Raw genomic sequence first — 25,105 nt, forward strand, 5'->3', positions numbered from 1 at the left:
TTCATGTTAAAAATATGCCAAGTAATTTGCTTTTAATGAGCATAATTTATCATAACATGCATGATGCATCTGAAACAGTTAACCAAACAGTTATGAATAGCAGAGAATAATTAGTTGCTTTTAAACAGCTAAAGATTTGGAGTTTTTTAATATAATGTACTAATATATGTTTGCACATATAACAGCCTCTCTTTCTCCTTGGCAGTAGGCCTAGGAAATCTGGTGGGGTGCTCATTTAAAACATTCCCTTTGCTATGGGCAGCATTTTCCCCCCAGCAGCGCCTTAATTACACATTTGCAAAACATAGCTGCAACCCAAAAAGGGACAAATATATGAAGACATTTCTCCCAATTCAAGACTATAGCAACAATAAACTCAGCCAACTGGGTCCCATGTCACAGCTCAGCACACGACCTATAATTAGAGCATCTGGCATCATGTAGTAGGTGGGGCAGACATGTCTGTTTAGTATTGGTGCTATTATATGGCAGAAAAAGCACAACATACCTTTTAGAATAGGTGCCCCCTCCTAGACCGATTGTCTCACCAGATCTCCCTTCCTCTTTCTGATTACCACCATAGATTGAACTTAGTGTTGGTGGACTTTTATTTAAGGGGCTCTTCTTTGGAGGACTCAGACTGTGCTCAAAGGGACTCTGCCGGGACGTCACCCGGAATGATGTGCCACTCTGTAAGGCTGAGCTTTGAGGTGAGGGACTGGAGCGAGGGGAGCAGCGCCTCACCACCACAGACTGAACGGAGCTTTTTAGTGTGGGTCCACGCTCCGTTGGGCTGTGCTGCGCTGTGGGACTAGTGTCATAGGTCATGTCTTGCCAAGACTTAGATCCCTCTGCTGTTTTGGTGTTACCATCTGCACCAGATGGCTCCTTGCCATTATCATCCATGGCACTCTGGAGAGACCCTCGTTTGTCTTTGGATTGTGTTTTTTTCTCCTTTCTGGATTTGCGCTTGGAAGTTTCCACTCTGCTGTTGCTGGAAGAAGACCCGGAAGATGATGACCTTGTCCTGTCTGAGGAAGACTTGTCAGAGTTTCTTGAACGACTTCTAGACCGGGAAGGAGATCTCCTCTTTGGGGATCGAGAGCGCGATCGAGCCCGCCGAGGGCTATAGGGCTGACGGTTATAGTTTTGCCAATTAGGCCTGTAGTTTCCATAGCCTCCTCGATTATGTTGGCCCCGTGGATAAAATCCTCTTCCCCAACCACGGAAATTGTAGTAAGGTCTCCGGTACCCTCTGTTATGCCCACGGAAATCCCGGTTCTGGTACACTCTGGGAAGATTCCTTTCTCTGTTATGGGCTGGAGAGTAGGACCTTGAACGGGATCTAGAACTAAAAGGAACAAAAAAAGCCAAATCTGTAAAAATTCCCACAATATCACAAATTAGATAGAAATAAGATTAGACATCTTGAAGTCCTTTGATCAGCTGAGTCACATTCTAAAATTCTCAAGAAGCAGCAATATGACATATGGGTACCTCTAACTGATCAAATAAACTAATAAAAAAATTACAAGTAAATAACCATCATATGACAGGACATAATTTTCTGCAAACTTGTACTGAAAAACTGAAAAAGCCCCTTAACCTGCAGTTAAGTAAGTGCTCCTATAGGACACATAATACTGCAGTAATTAAGAATTTTTAGATGTATTACAGTAAGAAAATTCTATGGAATAGGAAATCAAGCAGTATACTGGGTGTGGAGTATGTAGTATTTAATTTTTAACAGGTGAAATTTCTTTAGCAGAATTATTTTCAAGATTGGGGCTGCAATCTGAAAGGAGTAAACTTGGGCAAGTTACTTCTAATCACTATCCAGATGATCAAGAATATTATTTTTCTCAACTGGTCACATTCCTGATTTCAGTTTCACATTCCATCCCAAGCCTGGAGCCAGGGTAATAGCTAAACTTGACAATCAGGGCACCAATAAATTAAACATTTCAACCTAGATATCCATTTAAACCACATAGGGTGCCTAAGTCATTTTGCAAAGAACTGCAGTAACTGCATATCCAGTCTTCTCACACAAGAGGGCACTATTAAACAAGTTATTTTATATGCAGCAACATGGAAGATGATCACAAATATAAATAAGATCAGTTTGCCCAGTTGTCCCTTTCAGGTTCTCTATCACTTTGGGTACACACCATATCAATTTTTATACATAAACCAACATTAGCTCTCACCCTCCCGTCTTTTACCTATCTCCCACCCTGTACCTACTTCTACATTCTATATCTGTTCCAAGCAGATTTAAATTCTATTACAGTGCTGACAGCCTCCAATTCTGCTGGTTGGCTATTTCAGGCCTTGCAGTCCTCTTACAAGACTCATTCTTAATCCAATACCCAGATTCCCTCCCATGTCTCATTACCAAGCTCTGTAATAATCCAGCCACCCGCCAAATATATCTGCAAAAGAATCGAAAGCTATTTTAAAGAACCTTCAAAATTCAGGGCCAATAATACAACAAAATTGTCTTCTGTAATTGTAGCTTTTCATTTCAACTCCAGATTTAATATTTTATTTCAGCATAGCAAAATTTAACATTTTAAGGTCATCCAAAAATTCCTCCATAAGATTTTTTCAGGCAACCTTTTCTTTAACCGAACATCTCATGAGCTTCTGAAATCAAATCTAATTTTTTTTGCTTCATAAATAAAAACTGTCTCTGTCAACTAAATTAAAGAAATCGCCTTTCCTTCTACACAATGTAAGTAAATACTTAAATAATACACTAAGTCTGAGCATTAACATCAGTGTCATCTGATTCAGATCTAAGATTTACAAAGTTCAAACTTACCTTAGATAAGTTTTCATTCGAAAAATGCTGAGAGCATCAGAAAGCAGAAGTAGTGCGGAGACAAGCTACAAAGCTAAATCTGAACAGACTACGAGAGTTGATCCAAGCTGCTGTGTAATTTATTCAGGTGTCCCCAGGAGGCTATTGAATTTCTCTTACCACTTACTAGTTAGGGACCTATTGCTTCCAAATGAATTTATTTTCCCTTTCATAAAACATTTAACCGCCAAGCTTTGAGTTATCACAAAAGAGGTTCTTTAGACAGACTCAGAGCTGGATCAGTCACTTTTTCTCAGTCCCATACTGCAGCCAGGCTACTCGGCTAAGAAGAGACGTTGCTCCCAAATTCCTGACATTCCAAGCGCCTCACAGGGAAAATCAAGCAACAGATAAGGGAAAAATATAGAGAAGATGACACTAGAGTGAGAAGGTACTAGCTGCCGAAAACAAAACTGAAGTAAACAAGACTAAAAAGCAATGGCAGCTTGTCTCTATTCCAGTGGGAATTACAGTAACTGGCTGATGGCAAACACAGCATGCTGTTCAAAAACAAGATGTACAACGCACCAGGACAAAAAACCACGCAAGGAGGGATTTCTGCACTTCTCTCCTAGATCCACTTCTAGTTTGAAATCATAGAAGAAAGCGAGCTCCCAGCTCACTGGCCAGCATATCCCTCTGAACCGGGCGCCAAAGCTATGAACACCAAACATTATTTAAGCAGAGGGCTATTATGAGATCTGGACAGGCTTTGCTCTGGCCCCGTCATAAGAAGATCAAATCTCACTGAAATTCCCAATCTATAGGGTGCTGCTACTAACAGTATGCAAACTCTCCTAATTTTTCCAATGTGAACTTCTAGTACCACCCACTTTCTTTCTACACTTCTCTTCAGTCCTTAGGCTGAATTCTGGTTTAACTTTAGAGATTTCCAAAGTAGCACTGTTTTACAAAAGAGATCCGATATGACATACTCTGAAACATTCATGCTAGAATTGCTATTTATTGTGAAACCTAGGGCCATTTCTGACTGTTCAAAATCCTGAATTTATATTAAGGGGTCAAACCAAAACACCTGACATTTCTGAAAACTTATCTGAAAAACATAGTAGGATTTATACAAACATATTTATTTATTTTATTTATTTATTGGTTTTATATACCGACATTCATCAGTGATATCATATCGGTTTACAGTATAACAGTAACTTAGTCATGAAATGCGTTTGACATAGAACAGGCTAGAGTAAGTAGACATCATAAACTGCAAATGGGAAAAAAAACTATAACAGGGTGACCTGGGTGAACTATATACAGAGACTATATATAATGAACAATTATATACAATACCGAGTCTATACAAGTTGCAGGAGGGACAAAAAGGGGAGTTTAAGCTGAGTGTTGTATACCTAGCAGAGAGTATATCGATAACAATATAGGAAAGTGTAAGAAGGATTCAGCTGTGTAGGCTGGGTATGGACTGGGGTGATCAGTTACAGAGCTTTTGGAGGACAATAGGTATGAGATGGGCCTAACACAAGCCTAGTATGAAAAAAACCCAGCATACAGCAAAAAGCACTATAGTTTTACAGCAAGAGATTCAAAAAGCATTTATCTAATCATGGGTATTATCTTGGGAAAGAGAATTGTGTTTTTAAATCTTTTCCAAAGAATTTGTCATTTTAAACTCTTCAAGTTATAAATTTACTGTGCTTAGAAACATATTAGCAGAAAAAGACTGTATGGCCCATCCACCCAATTAATTTAGCTTTATAATTCCCATCACTCTCTCAGAAAAATTCCCTGTATTTATTCCATAGTTTCTTGAATTCAGATACTATTTGTCTCCATCACCTGCACTGGGAGGTCGTTCCATGTATCCACCACCCTCTTTGTAAAGAAATATCTCCTAAGAGTCTACCCCCTTTCACCCTAATTCCATGATGAGACTCCTTTCTGTTGAAAGAGATTCACCTCCTGTGCATGGAAAGCTTTGAGATATTTAAATGTCTCTAGCATATCTCCCCTATCTCACCTTTCCTCTAGGTGTACATATTTAGATCTTTAAGTTTGTCCCCATATGCTGTAGACTGAAGACCACTAACCTTTTTAGTAGCCTCCATCTGGACCAACTCCATCCTGTTTATATCTCAAGAATTGTACACAGTATTCCAGGTGAGGTCTCACCAGGGACCTATACAGGGGCAATATCACCTCCCTTTTTCTGCTGACCAGTCCTCTCTCTATGCAGCCAGGCATCTTTCTGACTTTTGCCATCACATTTTCCACTTGTTTGCCCATCTTAAGATCATCAGATACAATCACTCCCAAATCCTGCTCTTCTTTCATGATTAAAAGAATTTCACCTCTCTTGGGTTTTTGTATCCTAACTGTATTACTCTGCATTTTTTAGCATTAAATCTTAACTGCCAGGCCCTAGACCAGTGGTCCCCAACCCTGTCCTGGGGGCCCACCAGCCAGTCGGGTTTTCAGGATATCCACAATGAATATGCATGAGAGAAAATTTGCATGCACTGCCTCCAAAACATGCAAATTTTCTCTCATGCATATTCATTGTGGATATCCTGAAAACCCGACTGGCTGGTGGGCCCCCAGGACAGGGTTGGGGACCACTGCCCTAGACCATTCCTCAAGCATCGCTACATCCCTCCTGTTTTCAACACCTTCCTGACAGCCCATTTCTGTTGCAGATTTTGGCATTATCGGCAAAAAGACAAAACTTCACCAACAATCCTTCTGCTATCTTTCCACGTATGTGCGAGATATGGAACCAATGCCTTTAGTTGCTGTGAATTACCAACAAGCTTTCAGGATAATGGCAAAGGCAAGCAATGAGAAACAAGAGGGGACCAGACAATCAGATTACTCAAGAATGGATTGCATTGGACAAATAATAAAGAATCTTTACCAACTAAATATTTAATCTTGAAAATCTTCGTTTTCTATGCCCTATTTCAAAAGGGTTATCTTTATATCATTATGTGGAAAGTCTTTTAAAATGGGGACTAAATGAATTGTTACTCCGGGATAGTATGCAGTCAGCTGAGAATTTTAGGAAAACTATTAACTGGTCACCAGCAGAAGTTGATGGCCGCACTCCTGAGTCCATCTAAAATTTTGTTGCAAGAACCCCTGCTGTGGGAGTTAGGCAGACACTTCTGATCAGAAGACAACTTATCATGAACTTCTAGGAGGGAGTTAACTCATTAACTGTGCATTTCAAAAGCCAGCAGTCACAGTTCAGTGGAAACAGCTGTCAGGAACTGTGGCTCCCCCCCACTAGGAGCTAAAAACATCTTGCTGACAAATAGCAATACTGATATTCAGGGATTTGTCAATTTAGATTTTCAACAAAAATATTATATTTCCAGCACCTTGTCAAAGATGACCTTAGACAACAGGCACTGCTCCCCCAAATGGCCAGTTATAAACAAAGAAAGCTTCCTTTACAAACTGTATTCACTATCAAGCCTCATCAGCTCCTGCCCCTCCCCCCCCCAAATCCCTTAAACCTATAAGTTTAATTTAGTTAAGGTTCTAGTTCATTTACAATCCTCTTACCTAGGTCCTCTTGAACCTTTTATCTTCTCTCTTCTTCCCACCTTGTTCCTTTGATCTCCCTGTTACATGTAACTTTTTATTTTCACTTTCTCAATTTATGTTGTGTCCTCCCCCCCCCCCCCTTTTCCTGGGTAGACTTTTTCTTGGGATTGCAGACATTTCTTCAGGGCCAGTCTTCTGAAGCGGCAGGGCCTACACTAAGGTAGCTTTGTGCGCTCCGAGTGCTCCTCACTCTGTCTCTACGGTCAAGCACTGTGGCGCAGTGTGGTCTGACAGAGCTCAAATGCAGGTGGATCAGGATGATACCGATGATGATGGGGGTGACTCTCCTGGTGAGGAAGGGGATATGCCCCCAGATTTGGAGCCATATAGAACTCTTCTCTATTTCTTTCAGAGAGATGAGTTGTCGGGTTTGGTATCTCAAACCCTGAAGACCCTCAGAGTGGCTGGGCCTGACTCCTCAGGGACATAGGAGGATCATCCTATTTGGTCACCCTGTGCAAGGCGTCTTGATCCTTTCCATGCTTGGATGCAATCTAGGAGTTGATTGATCTGGAATGGAGTGCGCCAGAAGCATCTTTTAAAGAGGGGCACATCTTGGCAGGTTTATACCCCAGGGATCCACAGGCCAGAGAGCAATTCCATTTCCTTAATGTGGATGTTTCAATGTGTGCTGTCATGAAATGTACCACCACTCGGTAGAGGCAGGTGCGGCACTGAAAGATGCTCAAGATAGGAGGATTGAGGCTATCCTGAAGCAAGCCTTTGAGGCAGTGACAGTGAACTTGCAAATTGCTTCTCGTTGTGCCTTGGTAGCTTAGGCTACTTTGCATCTTTGGCAAGAATCTGGTGGTGCTGGGTCCGATCTTGGACCTATGATAGAACCAGGGGCTGCCTTCTTGGCTGATGCAGGCTATGACTTGGTATGTATAAGCGCCAGAAGTGCTGCTTCAGTTATTGCCCTCACTGCACAAAGCTCATTCTTACAAAACAAAAACTTGCAGAACCAGGGGCCGCCTTCTTGGCTGATGCAGGCTATGACTTGGTATGCATAAGCGCCAGAAGAGCTGCTTCAGTTATTGCCCTCACTGCACAAAGCTCATTCTTACAAAACAAAAACTTGCAGAAGCTAGTTACAAGATAAATCTCAGCTTTAGGAAAACTGTTCTAATTCTCTATGGCCCAAACACTTTATATACACCATCAAATAATGGGAAAGGGAAGAAGAAACTGTGGATATTGTTTGGGCTTCTTAATGCTGTTTAGCAGTGTGTTATTGCACTGTTGCACTTCCATCAAAGGTGGGGAGGGGATAAAGACTATAGATCTTTGCTGAGAGCTTGGGCAACTTAAGAAAGTGCTGCTGACAGTGGAAGTGCTAACCACTCTGCCCCATTTATTTTTTTGTGACCTGTCAGATTCCTCCTGCTTTCCAGCTCAATTGGAACCAGGGTAGGATCCTGATGCCATGAGATTTTGTGCTCTATATTATATTCACTCCCTCTTCCCATTCCCCCAACCAATGTATCTGGTCTGGTCATTGCAGCAACTGCCCTGGGCTGTGAGCCATGAACCTGGACAGGAACCCTGCAATCATGGACCCTAAACCCAGCCACTGGGTCTGACCCTTAAGCAATGACCACAGCTCTCTCCCCATCTGTAGCAAACCAAGTATTTGGAGATCGAACCAGGAACCTTCTGCGTGGCAGTACACAGGACCATCCCCCTCCTGCCTTCTTCTAATGACCCACTACTTTGCTTTTCCCAGACTCTCACAGGAAGACAAAGGTTTATGACAGACCTGGTCAACTGATTATGTGCACTGTTGTTTTCCCAAGCTGCAGCTACAATAATTCTAGCCCTCCATAGATGAGATCATCATGGACACAAACAGGAGGTTATTGGCTTTGAGGACGAACCAGTGATTCCCCTGGAATCGAATTTATTGTAGTATTGTGCTTAAAAATTTGGATTTTCTGCCCCAGAGGCCCAAATACTTATGTGATACTGGTGAAGAGGTCTAGGAGATTATTTCATTCCAGTCTATAATAAACCTTGAAAGGGAGGATCAGCTCAGCCTGACCTATGTGGGGAGAAAGGACATTGTGGCTAAAGATGTGAAGCCACAGGTCTAAGGCGCAGTTCTGCCAGACTCCTTAGGCCAGTTCCCTGGGGTTATGAAATAGACCTACACCATAAAAGCTGAAAATCTTTTCTATCCAGCCATGGATTTCTCAATTAAAACATCTGTTTTGTGAGTAGAGAAAACTTTGGTTAAAGATATCGCACTGTAAAATCATCTAACCCTCACTCTTTCTCTGCATGACTAGGTAATTTCCTTCTGAACAGTGAATTAATTATAACATGCACTGTAAAATGAGCTGCCAGCTTCTCTTATTTAGCCAAAAATGTATTGTTTTCTATATTCTCTGTGCTATGGGCTTCATTTCACCAAGGCATTTCAAACGCATATTAAACCAGCTTCCATTTAGCTTTACTATATTGCCAGCATGTGAACCCCTGGCAATGAGCGCCATTTGGAAAAAATTGTTAATCATGTTTTTTTGTTTTGTTTACTATTTTGGTCATTTTAGGTTTGATTGCTGTGTTTTAGTGCACACTAAAAAGCAAAAATGAAACTAAACAATTTAGTTATTTATTAGGTTGATTTGGGTGGGAAAATGGCACAAAGTAAATGGGGAGAGACCCAGGTCCCTCGTTTGCAAGAGGACAAGAAACCCATTGCTCTGTCTTTTCTAGGGGGTGGCCGCTCTGGAGACTACCGGCATTTTCAGCCTTATGAAGGACATTCTTTCCAGAATCCCATCCCTACCACAGGTCTCAGTCCTTTTGCCCCCGAGATCCACGAAAGGATGTGGGCTTTGGAAGTGGAGCCCCCTCAGCCTTCCCAATGAAGGTTTGCGGGCTCACCTGGTGGTGCAGGAGATAGGTGGCCACCTATCCCGGTTTTATCACAGGGGGGGTCCCGATTACTTCAGATCAATGGGCTCATGAAGTGATTCGGGACAGGTATGCTCTAGAATTTCTTCACATTCCTCCGGATACCTTCATGGTCTCCCCATGCAACTCCCCTCAGAAGAGGGTAGAAGTGGAAGTGACATTACAACAGCTGATGAATCTGAAAACAGTGATTCCTGCTCCGAAAGTGCAGCAAAACACGGGCTGATCTTCTATTTATTTTGTCATGCCCAAGAAGAAAGGGTTGTTTCGGTCCTTACTGGACCTCAGTATGGGCAGAGTCACACATTTCAGGATTGAAAATGGTGCGCTCTGTCATAATGGCTGTCCAAGCAGGGGAGTACCTCTTGTCTCTGGATCTCACAGAGGCGTATCTGCAAATTCCCATCTTGCAGGAACATCAGCGGTTCCCCTGATTTGCTATCCCAGATTGTCATTACCAGTTTCAGGCCTTGCCTTTCGGACTAGTCACGCTACCCAGAACCTTTTCCAAGGTCATGGTGGTGGTAGTGGCGGCCCTTTGCACGGAGGGCATTCTAGTTCACCCCCATCTGGATGACTGGTTGATTCGAGCCAAGACATTGGAAAAGAGTCTTTGTGCTTCCTGCAAGGTGCTACAGGAACTAGGCTAGGTGGTGAATCTGGCCAAGAGCAATCTGCAGCCATCTCAGATCCTGGAGTATCTTGGGATTCGATTCGAGACAAATAGGGCAGAATATTTCTGCTGGAGTCTCATATCCATACGTTGATGCTGCGAGTTCGATCCCTGAGGGACTCTGTTCGTCTGACCGTGTGGTCTTATCTACAGGTCCTGGGGTTGATGGCTGCCACATTAGAAGTGGTTCCCTGGGCGAGGGCACAAATGTGCCATCTTCAGCAAGTCTTGCTCTCCCGATGGAGTCCTCGGTCACAGAACAATGTGGTGAAGCTGCTCCTTCCATTAGAGGTGAGATCCTAGTTAGACTGGTGGTTACACACAGCTTATTCCAGGAAGGGAATTTCCCTGATGTTGGATTGGTTGGTACTCACGACAGATGCGAGCATCCGGGGTTAGGGGGCTCACTGTCAGGAGCTGGTGGTGGAAGGGCGCTGGAATGTAGCAGAGCGGCAGTGGAACATCAACAGACTAGAGGCATGAGTGGTTCGGTTAGTGAGCTGCGGTTCGGATAATGTCCAACAATGGTGGCTTACATCAATCATCAGTGTGGAACCAAGAGTCAATAGATGTCGGAGAAGATAGATGTGCTCATGGTGTTGGCAGAGCAGCATCTCCTAAGCATATCTGTCTCTACATTGCTGGAAAGAACAATATCAGAGTCGATTATCTCCGCAGAGAAACTTGGACCCAGGAGAATGAGAGCTGGCGGATAAGGCCTTTCTGATCCTGGTAAACCGCTGGGGCCTACCAGATCTAGATCTATTGGCAACCTTCAACAATGTAAAGGTCCCACGCTTCTTCAGTTGCAGGTGGGACCCAAAAGTGATGGCCATTGACGCTCTTGTTCAGGAGTGGCCACACAGTGCCCTCCTGTGTGTTTCCACCCTGGCCTCTGACAGGCAGGCAGTTCCAGAAGATTGCACGTCAAGCCAACACCATCCTTATAGTGGCTCTGGATTGGGCTCCAAGGCCATGGTATGCCGATCTCCAGAGACTTCTGATGGGCAGTCCCTTCAGGCTACCATCTCTGAAGGATCTATTATGTCAGGGGCCCATTGTGCATAAGGATCTGGGTCGATTCTGTCTTATGGTTTGGTCATTGAAAGGGCTCAGTTGTTGAAGCAGGGTTTTTCGCTTGTGGTAATTTCCATTCTTCTTTGGGCCTGGAAATTTTCTACTTCTCTGGCTTATGTTAGAGTTTGGGGGGTCTTTGAGGCCTGTTCTGAACGAAGTACTCAACCACTCAAGGGGGATATTCCTTTGAATTTTGAAAAAAAATAAATTTTTAATTTGCATTTTCAAAATATCAAGATAGCAAAATGAATCTGAGTACAATATGGAAATAGTAAAAAGAAAACAATTATGAAACAAAGAAAACCATGACCCAGAGTACACTGAAATGTTGAATAATCAAGGAAAGTCAAGGAGCACAATATACAACTAGGCAATGAATAATAAAGAAAATAAAAAAAGGGAGGATTGATTATCTAATTAACCACAGCTACTCGGCTAGCGTGACAGGAATCATATGAAAATCTAAAAAAAAGCCACAATTGAAACGGTTCAAAGAAAATGTAACAAGCATTATTGAAATTCAAAACAACTGCAGGGATATCTAATAAAAACCTGAGCACCTAGCTGTCAAACCTGTTGACTAATAACTAAAAATTTCTGTGTTGTTGGGTTGCTCTAGATATTTCGGGGTAAATCAAAATCTTTTGACCATGACAGCTTTCTTTAATAGTTTGGCTCTTAATACCATGAAGGTTTAAGTTGTGGCACATGTGGGAGATCCAAGATGGCCAATCAGTAGATAACAGCGTGGGATCTCTCTCAGGAAGATTGCCTAAGTTTCTTGCTTGCAGGTATCTTTTTCCCTTTTAATGGGCAGAAAGAGGAAGCCAAAGCTGGGATCTTTCTCTGCAACCCACCCAACACCTCCTCTGATGGGCCTGATGGATGCCCATGTTGTCTACAGCAAACAGACGCCAAGAGTCAGCTGTTGGAGAGAAAGTTCAAGCTTTATCCAATTCCACAACAGATTTGGGCCAGCAACTTGTTTGGTTCGTACAGATATGAATAATGTTAAATTAACTCAAGAAGCAGTTAAAGAAAATTCAAATCTTGCTCAAAAAATGGAAAATTTTGAGAACAGTTAGAAATAAAAATCTCAGGTTCATAAATTTTCCAAAACTACCCTTATCTCCAAAAGAGATGTACAGAAGATATTTAACAGAGATTCTTCATGTTCCTGAGAATGCTATTCCTCCTGTATCCAAGATATTCTATCTTTTCAAAGAAGTTCTACTGAAGACCATGGGGATATGCAAGTGCCTTTGGTTCCTTCTGATGGAGCTGCTTTGGATGTATCTTCACTTCTTGAAACACTGGATACAGAGTTGGCAGTCCCGGCCACACTTATAGTCACATTTGTCCTCAAACCTGATAAAGACTGGCTTTTAAAATTGTTTTTTTTTTTACACAGATCTGAAACTTTCTTGCAATTAAAAGTGAAGATTTTAGTCCTGGGGGAATTCTGCGCTATTGTGGCATGCAGAATTTGCGCATAATTTTCCCTTCCCACAGATTTCCTTCCTTGCCTCGCAGAATCCACTTAGCCTCTAACTTCATGCAAATTTTCTCCTTGGCCTTGCAGAATCCACCGCAGCCGAATGCTTCTCCCTTCCGAATACTCTGCCGGAAGAGGAAGAAAAACCGGAAGCATCACGGCACGAGCGAGTTCGCCACGAACAAAGAGCGGAGCCATCATGGCATAGGCGCGTGCATGGAGAGTGGAACCATTGCAGCACGGGTGCGTGCACGGAGAAATCGCAGGCGAGGTTACCGCATGGAGAGCAGAGGCCAAGAGGGATTCATATTTCCATTTGTTCTGAGCCAGAGGTCTGCAGCCTTTGACATGTGTGCCCTGACACTGGACAGCTGAGCGGACTCTGACTTCTGCCGCAGAGGTTGCATTTAACCAAACATCTCCTGCTGCGCGAGACTGGCCCCACAGTAGTGGGAGATGTTTGGTTAAATGAGACTCCTGCTGCTGCATGTGAGGCTTGGAGCTAGCTTTCTGATTCGTGTAGCGGCGGTGGTTATTGTCTGCTCCACTGTCCAGTGCTGTGGGTTGCTGCCCCTGGCCTAGAGCAGGGGGAGATGCGAATCATCCTTTGACCTCTGCTTCTGTTCCTGTTTTCCTACTCATGAAAATTCTGGATTGCACTGAAATGCAGAAAAATTTTCAAAAAATATTATTTTGACAAATAAATGTGCAAAATTTTGCAGAATTTTGAAAATATGCGCACAGAATTTTCAATTTTTTGTTGCACAATTTTCAATTTTTGCACAGAATTCCCTCAGGAGTAAGGTTTTTCTTGATGTCTCTAGACAGACACATTAAAAACGGAAACAATTTCTTCTCATGCGCTCTAGGGTTAAACAAGTGGGGGCTGTATTTTTCCTTAAGTTTCTCTGTAAATGTATGGTTAAATTCCAAAATAATTCTTACTTTTTTTTTTTATGATCCCCTACAACTGATCCAATTTTTGAGCGATAAAACATTGATTATTGGTTTTTGTGGAAGTTCCCAGACTTGAATTGCTTTAACCAGTTCTCTGATATATAAGTTTTGCTTAAATATTGATCTTTCTTTGGTTAATGTCATTATACTTAGGGTTGTGTATTGGATCTCCACACCGTGAGGACTTTGATTGGAAATTGAAAAGATTATGTATTGATGATTTATTATTCTTGTAATTTTGTTTTTATTTCAATTACCTACTTTTTCTTTCAAGATTTATATCTTGCATATTTTTTTGGAAATGCATAAATAGAAAATTTTTAAAAAGTTGCAGCACTGGCTTTTATAGAAGAAGAGTCAATGGAGGGCCCTTGTCTTCCCATCCGGATGTGTCTCGTTTTTTGCAGGGAGTTAAGCTTCTTTGACCCCTGTTGTGGCTTCTGGTGCCTCTGTGGGACCTTAACTTGGTCTTCAAGTTTTTGGCAAATCCGACCTTTCGATCGCTGCAGTCTCTTTCCTTGTGTCTGCTTACCTTGAAGACAATTTTTCTGGTAGCAATCTGTTCGGCACATCCAGTCTCTGAGCTACAGGCTCCTTCCTGCCATAAGCCTTTTCTTTGTATGACTCTGGGTGTGGTTCAACTCCGAACTAGGTCCTCCTTTTTGCCCAAAGTGGTTTCAGATTTTCACTTGAGTCGGTCCATTTCTCTGCCTTCCTTGGACAGGAACAGAGATGAAGCTGAGTACCGCCTTTTCCGTTCCTTGGACATCAAGCGTCTTTTGCTGCAGTACTTGGACATGACAGACTGTTCGGAAGTGTAATCGCCATTTTGTGCTCCATGGCAGAGGTAAGCAGGAATCACTGGTGATGCAGGCAACAATTGCCTATTGGGTTAAGGAAGTCATTACAGCAGCCTATTTGGTTGCCTTACCAAAACAGATTAGACTACATTCCACAAAAGCTCAGGCAGTATCGTGGGCGCAACTTTGTTTGTTGTCGCCTGCTAAAATTTGCCGAGCGGCAACATGGTCATCTTTGCACACCTTCTGCAAGCATTACGCTTGGATGTTAGGGCTAGGGAGGATGCCGCATTAAGAAACGTGGTATTGACTAGAACGCTGGCAGCCTTCCACCCTTTTCGAGATTGGTTTTGGTACATCCCACTTGCTAGGACTGACCTGCCCGAACACTAAGGAAGACAAAATTACTACTTTTAATTTCCTTTCCTTTAGTAAGGATAGGTCAATCCCAGACCTGCCAATGTTTGAACCGTGGTTAGCCTTTCTTTGGCTGAGCTATGCAGAGTATGTTTCCTGCTCATCATTGAAAACTGGTAAGTGGCTTCTCTAGTCCTAAATTTGCTAGATATGTTCCTTCTTTTGGCTAAGTTCGGTGTTCCTTTTGGTTGAGAAACATGAATGGTTGGCTGTTGATGATAATGTTCAAGACTAACACAAGTAAGAGAAAGGGTACTATCCTTGGCAGGACCCATACTATGGAACTCCATGCCCTTGGAGTTAAGATTACAAAGAGACAGCAAAACCTTTAGAAAAAAGTTTAAAAACCTGGCTCTTTAAACAAGCTTATCAAAAAGAGAAGGGAGAGTAGAACCCAGGGAAGTGCAAGGTACGAACAATTGAACACCCACACACACTGCGGTAATCACTAAGTGTGTAGTTTTTAATTGATAGTTCATCACTAAAGGATAAGTTACAACTATAAAGCTAGTTTTGTACTCAAAACTGATATAGAGACACCTGGACATGATTTATCACATTTAACAATTAATATTGATTACAAACTATCAGCCCGATACTGTAAAACCGCGGGAGAGCGGACGAACACCCGCTCTCCCGGCGCACGCACCGGCCCTTTGCCGGTGCGAGCTATCCAGTATGCTCCAGCATGCAAATTAGGCGACGCGGTGCAAATGAGGGAAAGGAGGCGCTAGGGACACTAGCGCGTCCCTAGCGCCTCCTTTTGGCCTGGAGCGGCGGCTGTCAGCGGGTTTGACAGCCGACGCTCAATTTTGCCGGCGTCGGTTCTCGAGCCCGCTGACAGCCACGGGCTCGGAAACCGGACGCCAGCAAAATTGAGCGTCCGGTTTTCGGCCCGACAGCCGCGGGCCGAATTCAAATTTATTTATTTTTTTTTACTTTTGGGGACCTCTGACTTAATATCGCTATGATATTAAGTCGGAGGGTGCACAGAAAAGCAGTTTTTACTGCTTTTCTGTGCACTTTCCTGGCGCCGGAAGAAATTAGCGCCGACCTTTGGGTCGGCGCTAATTTCTTAGAGTAAAATGTGTGGCTTGGCTGCACATTTTACTTATTGGATCCCGCGCGCATACCTAATAGGGCCATCAACATGCATTTGCATGTTGAGGGCGCTATTAGGTGCCGCGGGTGGGCCGCGTGTTTTCCTCCCCTTACTGAATAAGGGGTAAGGGAAAACACGCGTCCAGAGCAGGCTGACAGTGCGCTCCGACGGAGCACACTTTACTGTATCGACCTGTATGTTACCGTACCTTATGGCACCTGTGTAAACTGACAGATTTTTTTTTTTTAGTTTTATAATTTATACTTTATTGAGATTTTAAACAAAATACAGTTGTAAAAAATCAAAAAGAAAACATTTTTGATGTATGAATACACTTAAAGAAATCCATTTTAAATAAGCAAATACAAATACATCAAAAATCCTAGTCCACATTATGGGAGGATCAATTCACTTATATTATTAGGAAATTATGCAATCAAATTTGCAACATTGGAGATAAACATTTTTATTTATTTGCAGCTATCTACCTCAGGCCTCATCTTGCAGAAAAGTTTCCAAATGAGTTGGATCCTGGAAAATAAATTTGTTTCTTTGTAGCACTACTGAACATTTACATGGAAATTTTAGAAAAAAGGTTGCCCCCAATGCCAAAACCCTTTGTTTTAACATTAGAAATTGCTTCCTCCTTAATTGCGTGCTACGTGAAACATCCGGAAAAACCCGTATTTTCTGACCACAGAACAAATAATCCTTATTCTTGAAATATTTCTGTAAAACTAAGTTTTTATCACATTCCCTACAAAAGGTAACGAATAAGGTTGCTCTTTTAGGAATATCATCCATAGATGATTCTAAGAATGCTGTCAGATTAGGGGAGTCTTGTTGGACTTGGTCCATACCCTCCTCACCCTCCTGTAGTTTTAAAGTCGTATTAGAAATATAATATAATTTTGAGATATTTTTTTCATCAATAGTATTGATTGCCAAAATTTCTACAAAATATTTTTTCAGCAATTCTTGGGCTGATATAAGTCTAGTTACTGGAAAATTTAAAAAACGTAAATTTTTCATCCTTAACGTATTTTCTAGATTTTCTATCTGCCTCTGATTTAACAAACTGTCCTTAATGAATGAATTATTAACCCCTTGTAAAGAGTTTATTTGTGATGTCGTGTTCTTACTAGCTTCCTCTAATTTATCTAATCGTACATTATGCTTCCCTACAGTTTCTTTGATCTCATTACAGGTTTTATTATTTTGAGCAATTGACAAAGTCATAGTTTTCTGCAACTCATTGATAGCTCGCCAAACGTCTCCCAAAGTAACGTTTTCGGGTTCAACATGTTCAGTGATTACTGCCTGTAATCCTGAATCTCCTATTGTCCCCCCTTCCTCTATACCCCCAACAATAGGTGGGGCTAGAGAGTCCGTATTCGGAATTTCATCCATTTGAGGCAAATTTTGATGGGAGAGGTCTGGTGGATCAAAAATTAGCTGAGGTGGCTGCAATTGGCTAGGGCTCTGAGAAGTTCCTGATGAAAAAGAAATGTCCGGAATCGAATTGCGGGCAGATTGACTTACCCTTCGAATAATATGGGAGTCCATTGGTCCTCTGGTCTCAAGCGGAGCTGGGGAAGATGTCCACACCTTGGTCTTTCGTTTTCTCCCCATACAGGAAAGAAATCAATTCGAGGAAAAAAGAAAAGAAAAAAAAAAAAAAATTTTTTAGAAGGGGCGCGCCCCTTTGGCGCGCGGCTTCGGCTGCGTGCCGCCCTGCCCCGAATTTATTACCAGTCCTGTCCCCGAATGATGACGTCACGGGGGGGGGGGCGTAGCCAGCAACGCCGAGCAGTTGACTCAAGCTCCCAGCTGTAGAAAGGAGCACTCAGCGTTCCCTTTCGCCTGTCCTCTCCGACGAGAGGTCTCTCCTGGCAAGTCCTCCGGTTAGTTGTGCCGCCCTGCCCCGAATTTATTACCAGTCCTGTCCCCGAATGATGACGTCACAGGGGGGGGGGCGTAGCCAGCAACGCCGAGCAGTTGACTCAAGTTCCCAGCTGTAGAAAGGAGCACTCAGCGTTCCCTTTCGCCTGTCCTCTCCGACGAGAGGTCTCTCCTGGCAAATCCTCCGGTTAGTTGCGCCGCCCTGCCCCGAATTTATTACCAGTCCTGTCCCCGAATGATGACGTCACAGGGGGGGGGCGTAGCCAGCAACGCCGAGCAGTTGACTCAAGCTCCCAGCTGTAGAAAGGAGCACTCAGCGTTCCCTTTCGCCTGTCCTCTCCGACGAGAGGTCTCTCCTGGCAAGTCCTCCGGTTAGTTGCGCCGCCCTGCCCCGAATTTATTACCAGTCCTGTCCCCGAATGATGACGTCACAGGGGGGGGGTGGTGTAGCCAGCAACGCCGAGCAGTTGACTCAAGCTCCCAGCTGTAGAAAGGAGCACTCAGCGTTCCCTTTCGCCTGTCCTCTCCGACGAGAGGTCTCTCCTGGCAAGTCCTCCTACTGACAGATTTTAGTATCATTACTTATGTGCCTTACTGTAAACCGTTGTGACGGTACCCATCTTAACGATGGTATAGAAAAGATTTAAAATAAATAAATACTCATTTTTTTCCCCACAGTTTGGCTTTTCTAGACAATACTGGCAGGCTGGTGTCGGGTTGGGACTGGACAGCCGTAACGTGACGTCAGATTTTGCTCCGTTTTCATCTGCTGGCAGAGCTGCATAACCCACTTATTGGGAATGACCTGCCCTTACTAAAGGAAAGGAAATTATCAAGTAAGTAGTAATTTCTCCATTCACTGGACTATACTAAACTGAAAAACTGCCAAATTACTATTTAGATAAGGAACAATATTATTAAATATTTACCTCTGAATTTAAGTGCAAAGAGCTAAAATATGACTTCTGATATTTACCTGGCCACTTAAATAATTTTTGACCTGAATTAAAAATATTTGGAGTGGTGAAAAAGTCAGGCTTGCATCAGCCAAAGTGGGGCCATTTACAACTCTAACCCCAGTTTCCATTTCAGTGTTTGGGGCAGTCGAACTACTAGAAATAAGAAACCTTGTAGAATACTAGGCACAGAATGTCAAATCTTTATTACTTGAAGTCTCTACTTTTGTTCCTCAGAATTCTTAAACATCCTGTAAATTAATATATGCCTTGAGTGAAAGAAACCCCTTATTCTGCTGCAACACACACATATACTGCATAATGTAAATAAGTTATTTCTGTAAAGATTCTTCTCCTGTCTCCTTCCTCCTCCGGTTCAACTACCCTGTTATATTGTAACTTTTGTTTCTGTTGCACGTGTTAAATGCACAAAGTTATTGCACCCCCTGTTATCTGTAAACCGGCATGATATGATTGTATCATGAATGCCGGTATAGAAAAGCTTTAAATAAATAAATAATAAATATGAACAACCATCTTAATTTTAGAAAATGATTCTGTATAAGAAGTTACAGCAACTACTAGAGGAGAGGAGAGGAGGAGGAGAGAACAAATTCACAGTTTAAACAAAGACTGGCTGTGCTGAAGAGTATTTACCTGTGCTTGCGTTTCTTCGGGTGTGAAAGAGACCGGGAGCGTGATCGTGACTTGGAAAATGAACGAGAACGCGATCTGGATATGGATCTGGACCGGGACGATCGGGATCCAGACTTCGACTTGTTTGTTTTTGACATTTTAGATGAGGAATTGGCTTCTTTCAACTAGTGAACCTGCTGGAGGAGGACAGAAAATCACCATCTTTCCATTCCACACAACAAAATTTCTATGCACTTCAGGGTATACTTTTTTTTTTTTTTTTACACAAGTAAGAAGAATTTGAATTAATATTAAACAAGGAACATAAAAAACCTCAATGCTACTAAATGCAATTGAATACCCTGAAAAAGACAACTACTTAAATCTTAATACCTAAAATGTTGTGTCTCTCTGTTTTGCATTTGCAGTGTTAAGGTATGCTAAAACCAGTTGAAGAAAGAACATAAGTACTGCCATGCTGAGTCAGATCAAAGTCCATTGAGCCCAGCATCCTGTCTCAGACAGTGGCCAATCCAGGTCGAAAGTACCTGGCAAATCTCAAAGTAGAACTAATTCCTGTTACATAAGTAGCAGAACATATACAATGAAAGAAATCCTGAAAGCTCAGTAAACACAGATAGCGGGCCCTGCCAGCAGTATATGCTCTTAGCCTCTAAAATGCTTGTAGACATCATACGATCTCTGTTGTAGCCTATGCAGTTGCTATAATCGGATGCAAGGGTACATTTAGTTATTTGGCGACTCCATTTGCTGCCAAAATAATTCAGAAGCCCTTTTAAATACCCATCCCTTTGAGTCAAAAGCTGACGATACATCCCACCATGCCTTTCTGTTAAATGAATTAAGTGGATCACTATCCTGTTTCTGTGCTGTGTTTTTCCTTGTTACAGTTAATGAAGAGAGAGAAACATTAACTTATTTTACTTTTAGAAATGTAGTTACCACATCAACAAATCTGGGGTATCTTAGTCTCAAAACAGTGCAACAATAAGCTCCATAATTAAACTTTGCAATTTTTTGTGATCAACCACCAGATCCACACAAATATGTATGTACATTGGCCCTACATATTTAAGTTCTAAAATATTTGTTAAAATTAAGGTATTTTCAGAATTGATAGACAAACCAGATTATACTTTTATCCATGATGCACTTTTAGGTGCTATAAATTCAAATATTTATTTTATTTGTTGAGCTTTATATACCGTCGTTCGGTTTCGCCATCACAAATATATATATATATATATATATATATATATATATATATATATACATATACATATATAAAAATATTGATTTTAAGCTGTTATTCAGTTCTTTAAAAAGTCTAATGCTGCCTCAAAAATATAAAATTAAAATTAGTTTGGTGCTAAAATGTCTTATTGAGAGTTAATCTGTGAGATAATAAACCATAAAGAAGTGACTTAACCCTTTACATAATTCCCCTGCAGATTCGAAGGATCAATCAGAATCAAAATAGCAGAGTTGCTTACCTGTAACAGCTATTCTCCTAGGACAGCAGGATGTTAGTCCTCACAAATGGGCGACATTATCGGATGGAGCCCAGAACGGAAAACGTCAAAGTTTCTGGAACTTTCACTGTGCATACTGAGCATGCCCTAAACCACACGTCCATGATGGAACCACCTTTAGCTTTGTAATATAGAATTTTGATTAAGAAAATAAAATAAAAGGAGAAACCCAACTCCTGCAGGATGGCGGGTGGATTTCATGAGGACTACCAGCCTGCTTATTTATTTATTTAAAGGATTTTTATATACCGGGGCACGTTAGAAACATCACCTCGGTTCACAGTGTAACATAACATAGCAACAAGCTTTACAATAGTTTAATGTCTAACAGAGATAAATCTAAGAGGGTAGGCAGAGATATTATGTGGGAGAACTTCGTGTCCTAGGAGAAAGCAGAGTTGCTTACCTATAACAGGTGATCTCCTAGGACAGCTGGATGTTAGTCCTCATGAAATTCACCCGCCATCCTGCAGAGTTGGGTTTCTCCTTTTATTTTATTTTCTAAATCCCCACATGGATGAATCCCTAGCTACAGGCTGCTCCCCAACACAAAAGGGGACCAACAGACACCAACAGACAGACAACAACCATAGTGCTGTTGGTAACAGAGGGGAAGACAGCCTGAACACAAACAATGGGCCCTAGGTAGGGAGAGTTGAGTTCTACACCTCAATGAGATTCTGAAGGACAGACTTGTCAAACCTACTGTCATGTCGGCCATCCTTATCCAAACAATAGTGAGATGTGAATGTGTGGAGAGAACGCCACATCATAGCCTTGCAGATCTCCACGGGAACTGCTCACAAGTGGGCCACCAATGTTGCCATGGCTCTGACAGAGTGAGCCTTAACATGACCCCCAAGATGCAGTTCCACCTGGGCATAACAGAAGGAGATGCAATCTGCTAGCCAACTGGATAGTGTCTGTTTGGCAATGGCAACTCCCAACCTATTCCCATCAAAAGAAATAAAAAGTTAGGTGGACTGTCTATGGGCTTCTGTCTGCTCAGGTAGAAGGTTAAGGCTCGCCTGCAGTCCAAACTGTGCATTGCTCATTGGCCTTGGTGCAAATGGGGCCTGGGAAAACATGTTGGCAGGATAATTGACTGGTTAAAATGGAAATCTGTCACCACCTTAGGCAGGAACTTAGGGTGCATGTGCAAGACCACCCTGTCATGATAAAATTTAGTTTAAAGTGGATAAGACACTAAGGCCTGGAGCTTGCTGACCTTGCTCACCGAAGTGACCACCACCAAAAATATGACCTTCCAGGACAGGTACTTCAGGTCACAGAAGCGCAGCAGCTCAAAAGGAGCTTTCATCAGCTGAACTAGTTCCACACTGAGGTCCCAAGACATAGTGTGAGGCCTTAGGGGAGGCTTCAATTGAAGCAGGCCCTGCATGAATTGTACAACTATAGGCTGTACAGAGATGGGCATATCATCTACACTTTGGTGGTATGTGCCAATTGCACTGATAAAAACTCTAATGGAATTGGTCTTTAAGTCAGCCTCCAATAGTTGTAGGAGGAAGTCAAGCAGTGTTTGTGAGGGGCAGGAGCATGGATCTATGGCTTTCTGCTCACATCACACAAAAAAATCTCCTCCACTTTAGTCCGTAGGACTTTCTAGTGGAAGGCTTTCTGGAAGCCATCAGGACCCGAGACACATCCTCAGAGAGTTCAAGATGTTGCAGACTTAACCTCTCCACATCCAAGCTGTGAGCAATAGGGCCTGGAAATTGGGATGCCGCAACCTGTCTTAATCTTGCGTGATGAGATCTGAGGAAGTCCCCAGACTGATCAGTCTCCGGATGGACAACTCCTGAAGGAGTGAAAACCAGATCTGTCTCGGCCAATGAGAGGCTATGAGGATCATAGTCCCTCTGTCCTCGTGAAGCTTCAAGAGAGTCTTCATCACCCGAGGAAGCAGAGGATACATGTACAGAAAACCCTTGCCCCAATGGCATGCAAAGGCGTCCAAGGCTGGCTTACCATCTGACCTGTACAGGGAGCGGATCTGAGTCACCTTTCTGTTGCAGAGGGACGCGAACAGGTCCTCATCTGGGCTCCCCCAGAGGCGGAAGATCCAATTCGCCACCCCTTGATCCAGAGTCTACTCGTGTGGTCTGAAGGCACGACTCAGTCTGTCCACTATCACATTCTCCATTCCAGCCAGATACATGGCCCTGAATACCATCCCATGGGACAGGCTCCAGGACCAGATCTGAACCGCTTCCTGACACAGGAGATACGACCCTGTGCCTCCCTACTTGACGACATACCACATTGCTACTTGGTTGTCTGTTTGGATCAGGACAGTTTGGTTGGACAGCCGATCTCTGTAAGCCCACAGTGAGTACCTGATTGCCCGGAGCTCCAGGAATTTGATTTGACATTGTGCTTCCTGAGCAGACCAAAGGCCCTGGGTGCGGAGCCCCTCTACATGAGCTCCCCACCCCAGGGTGGATGAATCTGTGGTTGGGACAATTTGGGTAGGGAGATTTTGGAAAGATATTCCCTGTTCCAAATTAAAGAGAACCTATCACCAGGACAAAGAGTCCTGGAAAGACGGAGTGATTCGGATGCGAGCCTAGAGGTCCTGCGTAGCCTGGCCCTGCTGCAACCTCAGGGTCCATTGGGCTCTGCGCATGTGTAAATGTGCCAAGGGAGTAACATGGATGGTTATGGCCATGTGGCCCAACAGCCTCAATTGTGCTGAGCTGAAACCTGCTGGCTCTGTTGAATCACCTCCACAATGGATGTCAAGGTGACCACCCTGGATCACGGCTGAACGGCTCTTGCCTGACCCATGTCTAGCAGGGCTCCTTTGAAATTCAATCGAGGTGATGGGCTGAGGTGGGACTTCGGGTAGTTGATGATGAACCCTAGTGACTCCAACACCCAGATGGTCAAATGCCTGGACCGATTGGCCCTTTCCTGAAAGGCGCTCTTGACCAGCCAATCGTTCAAGTACAGGAAAGCATGCACTCCCAGCCTGAGAACGTGTGCCCCCACTATGGCCAGGCATTTTGTAAAGACACATGGGGCCAACGTTAGCCTTAACAGCAACACTATGTTCTGGAAATGCTGTTTTCACACCACGAATTTGAGATACTTCCTGTGACTTGGAAAGATCTCGATGTGAGCGTATGCATCGTTTAAATCAAGGGAGCACAGCCAGTCCCCTTTTTGCAGGAGGGAGAATCAGGGTGCCCAGGGAAATTATCTTAAACTTTTCATTTTTTAGAACCTTGTTCAAGGCCCTCAATTCTAGGATGGGATGGAATCCCTCTGTTCTCTTTGGAATCAGGAAGTACAGAGAGTAGAATCCCTGCCCTCTTTGCCTTGGTGGGACAGATTTGACCGCTCTGGCCATTAAGAGGGGGGACAGCTCCCTTAACAGTACCTCCTGATGCATGATCGGCCCCCAAAACAGGCACGGAGGAGAATTTGGTGACACACCCGATAGGTTCAATTGGTACCTGTCACAGATGAACAGAACCCACTGGTCCGAGGTTACAATGGAACACTGATCCGCAAAGAACCGTAGCCTGCCCCGACTGGGGGGGGGGGGGTCCAGCATCTCAGGTACAGGTGGCTGGTTCGTATTCCCTACAATCCAGTCAAAACCCTGTCCCAGGATTTGGCTGGGGCTTGGAAACTATGCTGCCTGGGATGGCCGTGGGAATTCACTCTGCGAATGGGAGCGAAGGGCCGGACGATAGTACTTAGAAACATAGAAACATAGAAATAACGGCAGAAGAAGACCAAACGGCCCATCCAGTCTGCCCAGCAAGCTTCACACATTTTTTCTCTCATACTTATCTGTTTCTCTTAGCTCTTGGTTCTATTTACCTTCCTCCCCCACCATTGAAATATCTAGCTTGATTAGTTAGGGGTAGTAGGGGTAGTAACCGCCGCAATAAGCAAGCTACACCCATGCTTATTTGTTTTACCCAGACTATGTTATACAGTCCTTATTGGTTGTTTTTCTTCTCCCCTGCTGTTGAAGCAGGGAGCTATGCTGGAAATGCGTGATGTATCAGTCTTCTCCCATGCCGTTGAAGCAGAGAGCCATGCTGGATATGCATCGAAAGTGAAGTATCAGACACATTTGGTTGGGGTAGTAACCGCCGTAACAAGCCAGCTACTTCCCGCTTTGTGAGT

General features: G+C 43.2%; 1 protein-coding gene across 6 annotated transcripts in view; it reads right to left on the reverse strand.

Moving 5' to 3' along the window:
- The window catches only part of THRAP3 (thyroid hormone receptor associated protein 3), a 135,697-nt gene that overhangs the window by 40,451 nt on the left and 70,141 nt on the right, over positions 1-25,105 (reverse strand). For 4 of the 6 annotated variants that reach the window (XM_029619220.1, XM_029619221.1, XM_029619216.1 and 1 more), the window contains 2 exons: positions 19,407-19,579; positions 509-1,351 (listed from right to left, as the gene is read on the reverse strand). In XM_029619220.1, the coding sequence (XP_029475080.1) occupies positions 509-1,351; positions 19,407-19,543 (980 nt within the window). In that variant the 5' untranslated portion in view covers positions 19,544-19,579. Of the gene's footprint in view, positions 1-508; positions 1,352-2,827; positions 3,413-19,406; positions 19,583-25,105 lie in introns of those variants that run through there. The other 2 variants (XM_029619218.1, XM_029619219.1) reach the window with 2 other exon arrangements.

This window comes from Rhinatrema bivittatum, chromosome 11, assembly GCF_901001135.1.
Source record: "Rhinatrema bivittatum chromosome 11, aRhiBiv1.1, whole genome shotgun sequence".
Taxonomy (NCBI): domain Eukaryota; kingdom Metazoa; phylum Chordata; class Amphibia; order Gymnophiona; family Rhinatrematidae; genus Rhinatrema; species Rhinatrema bivittatum.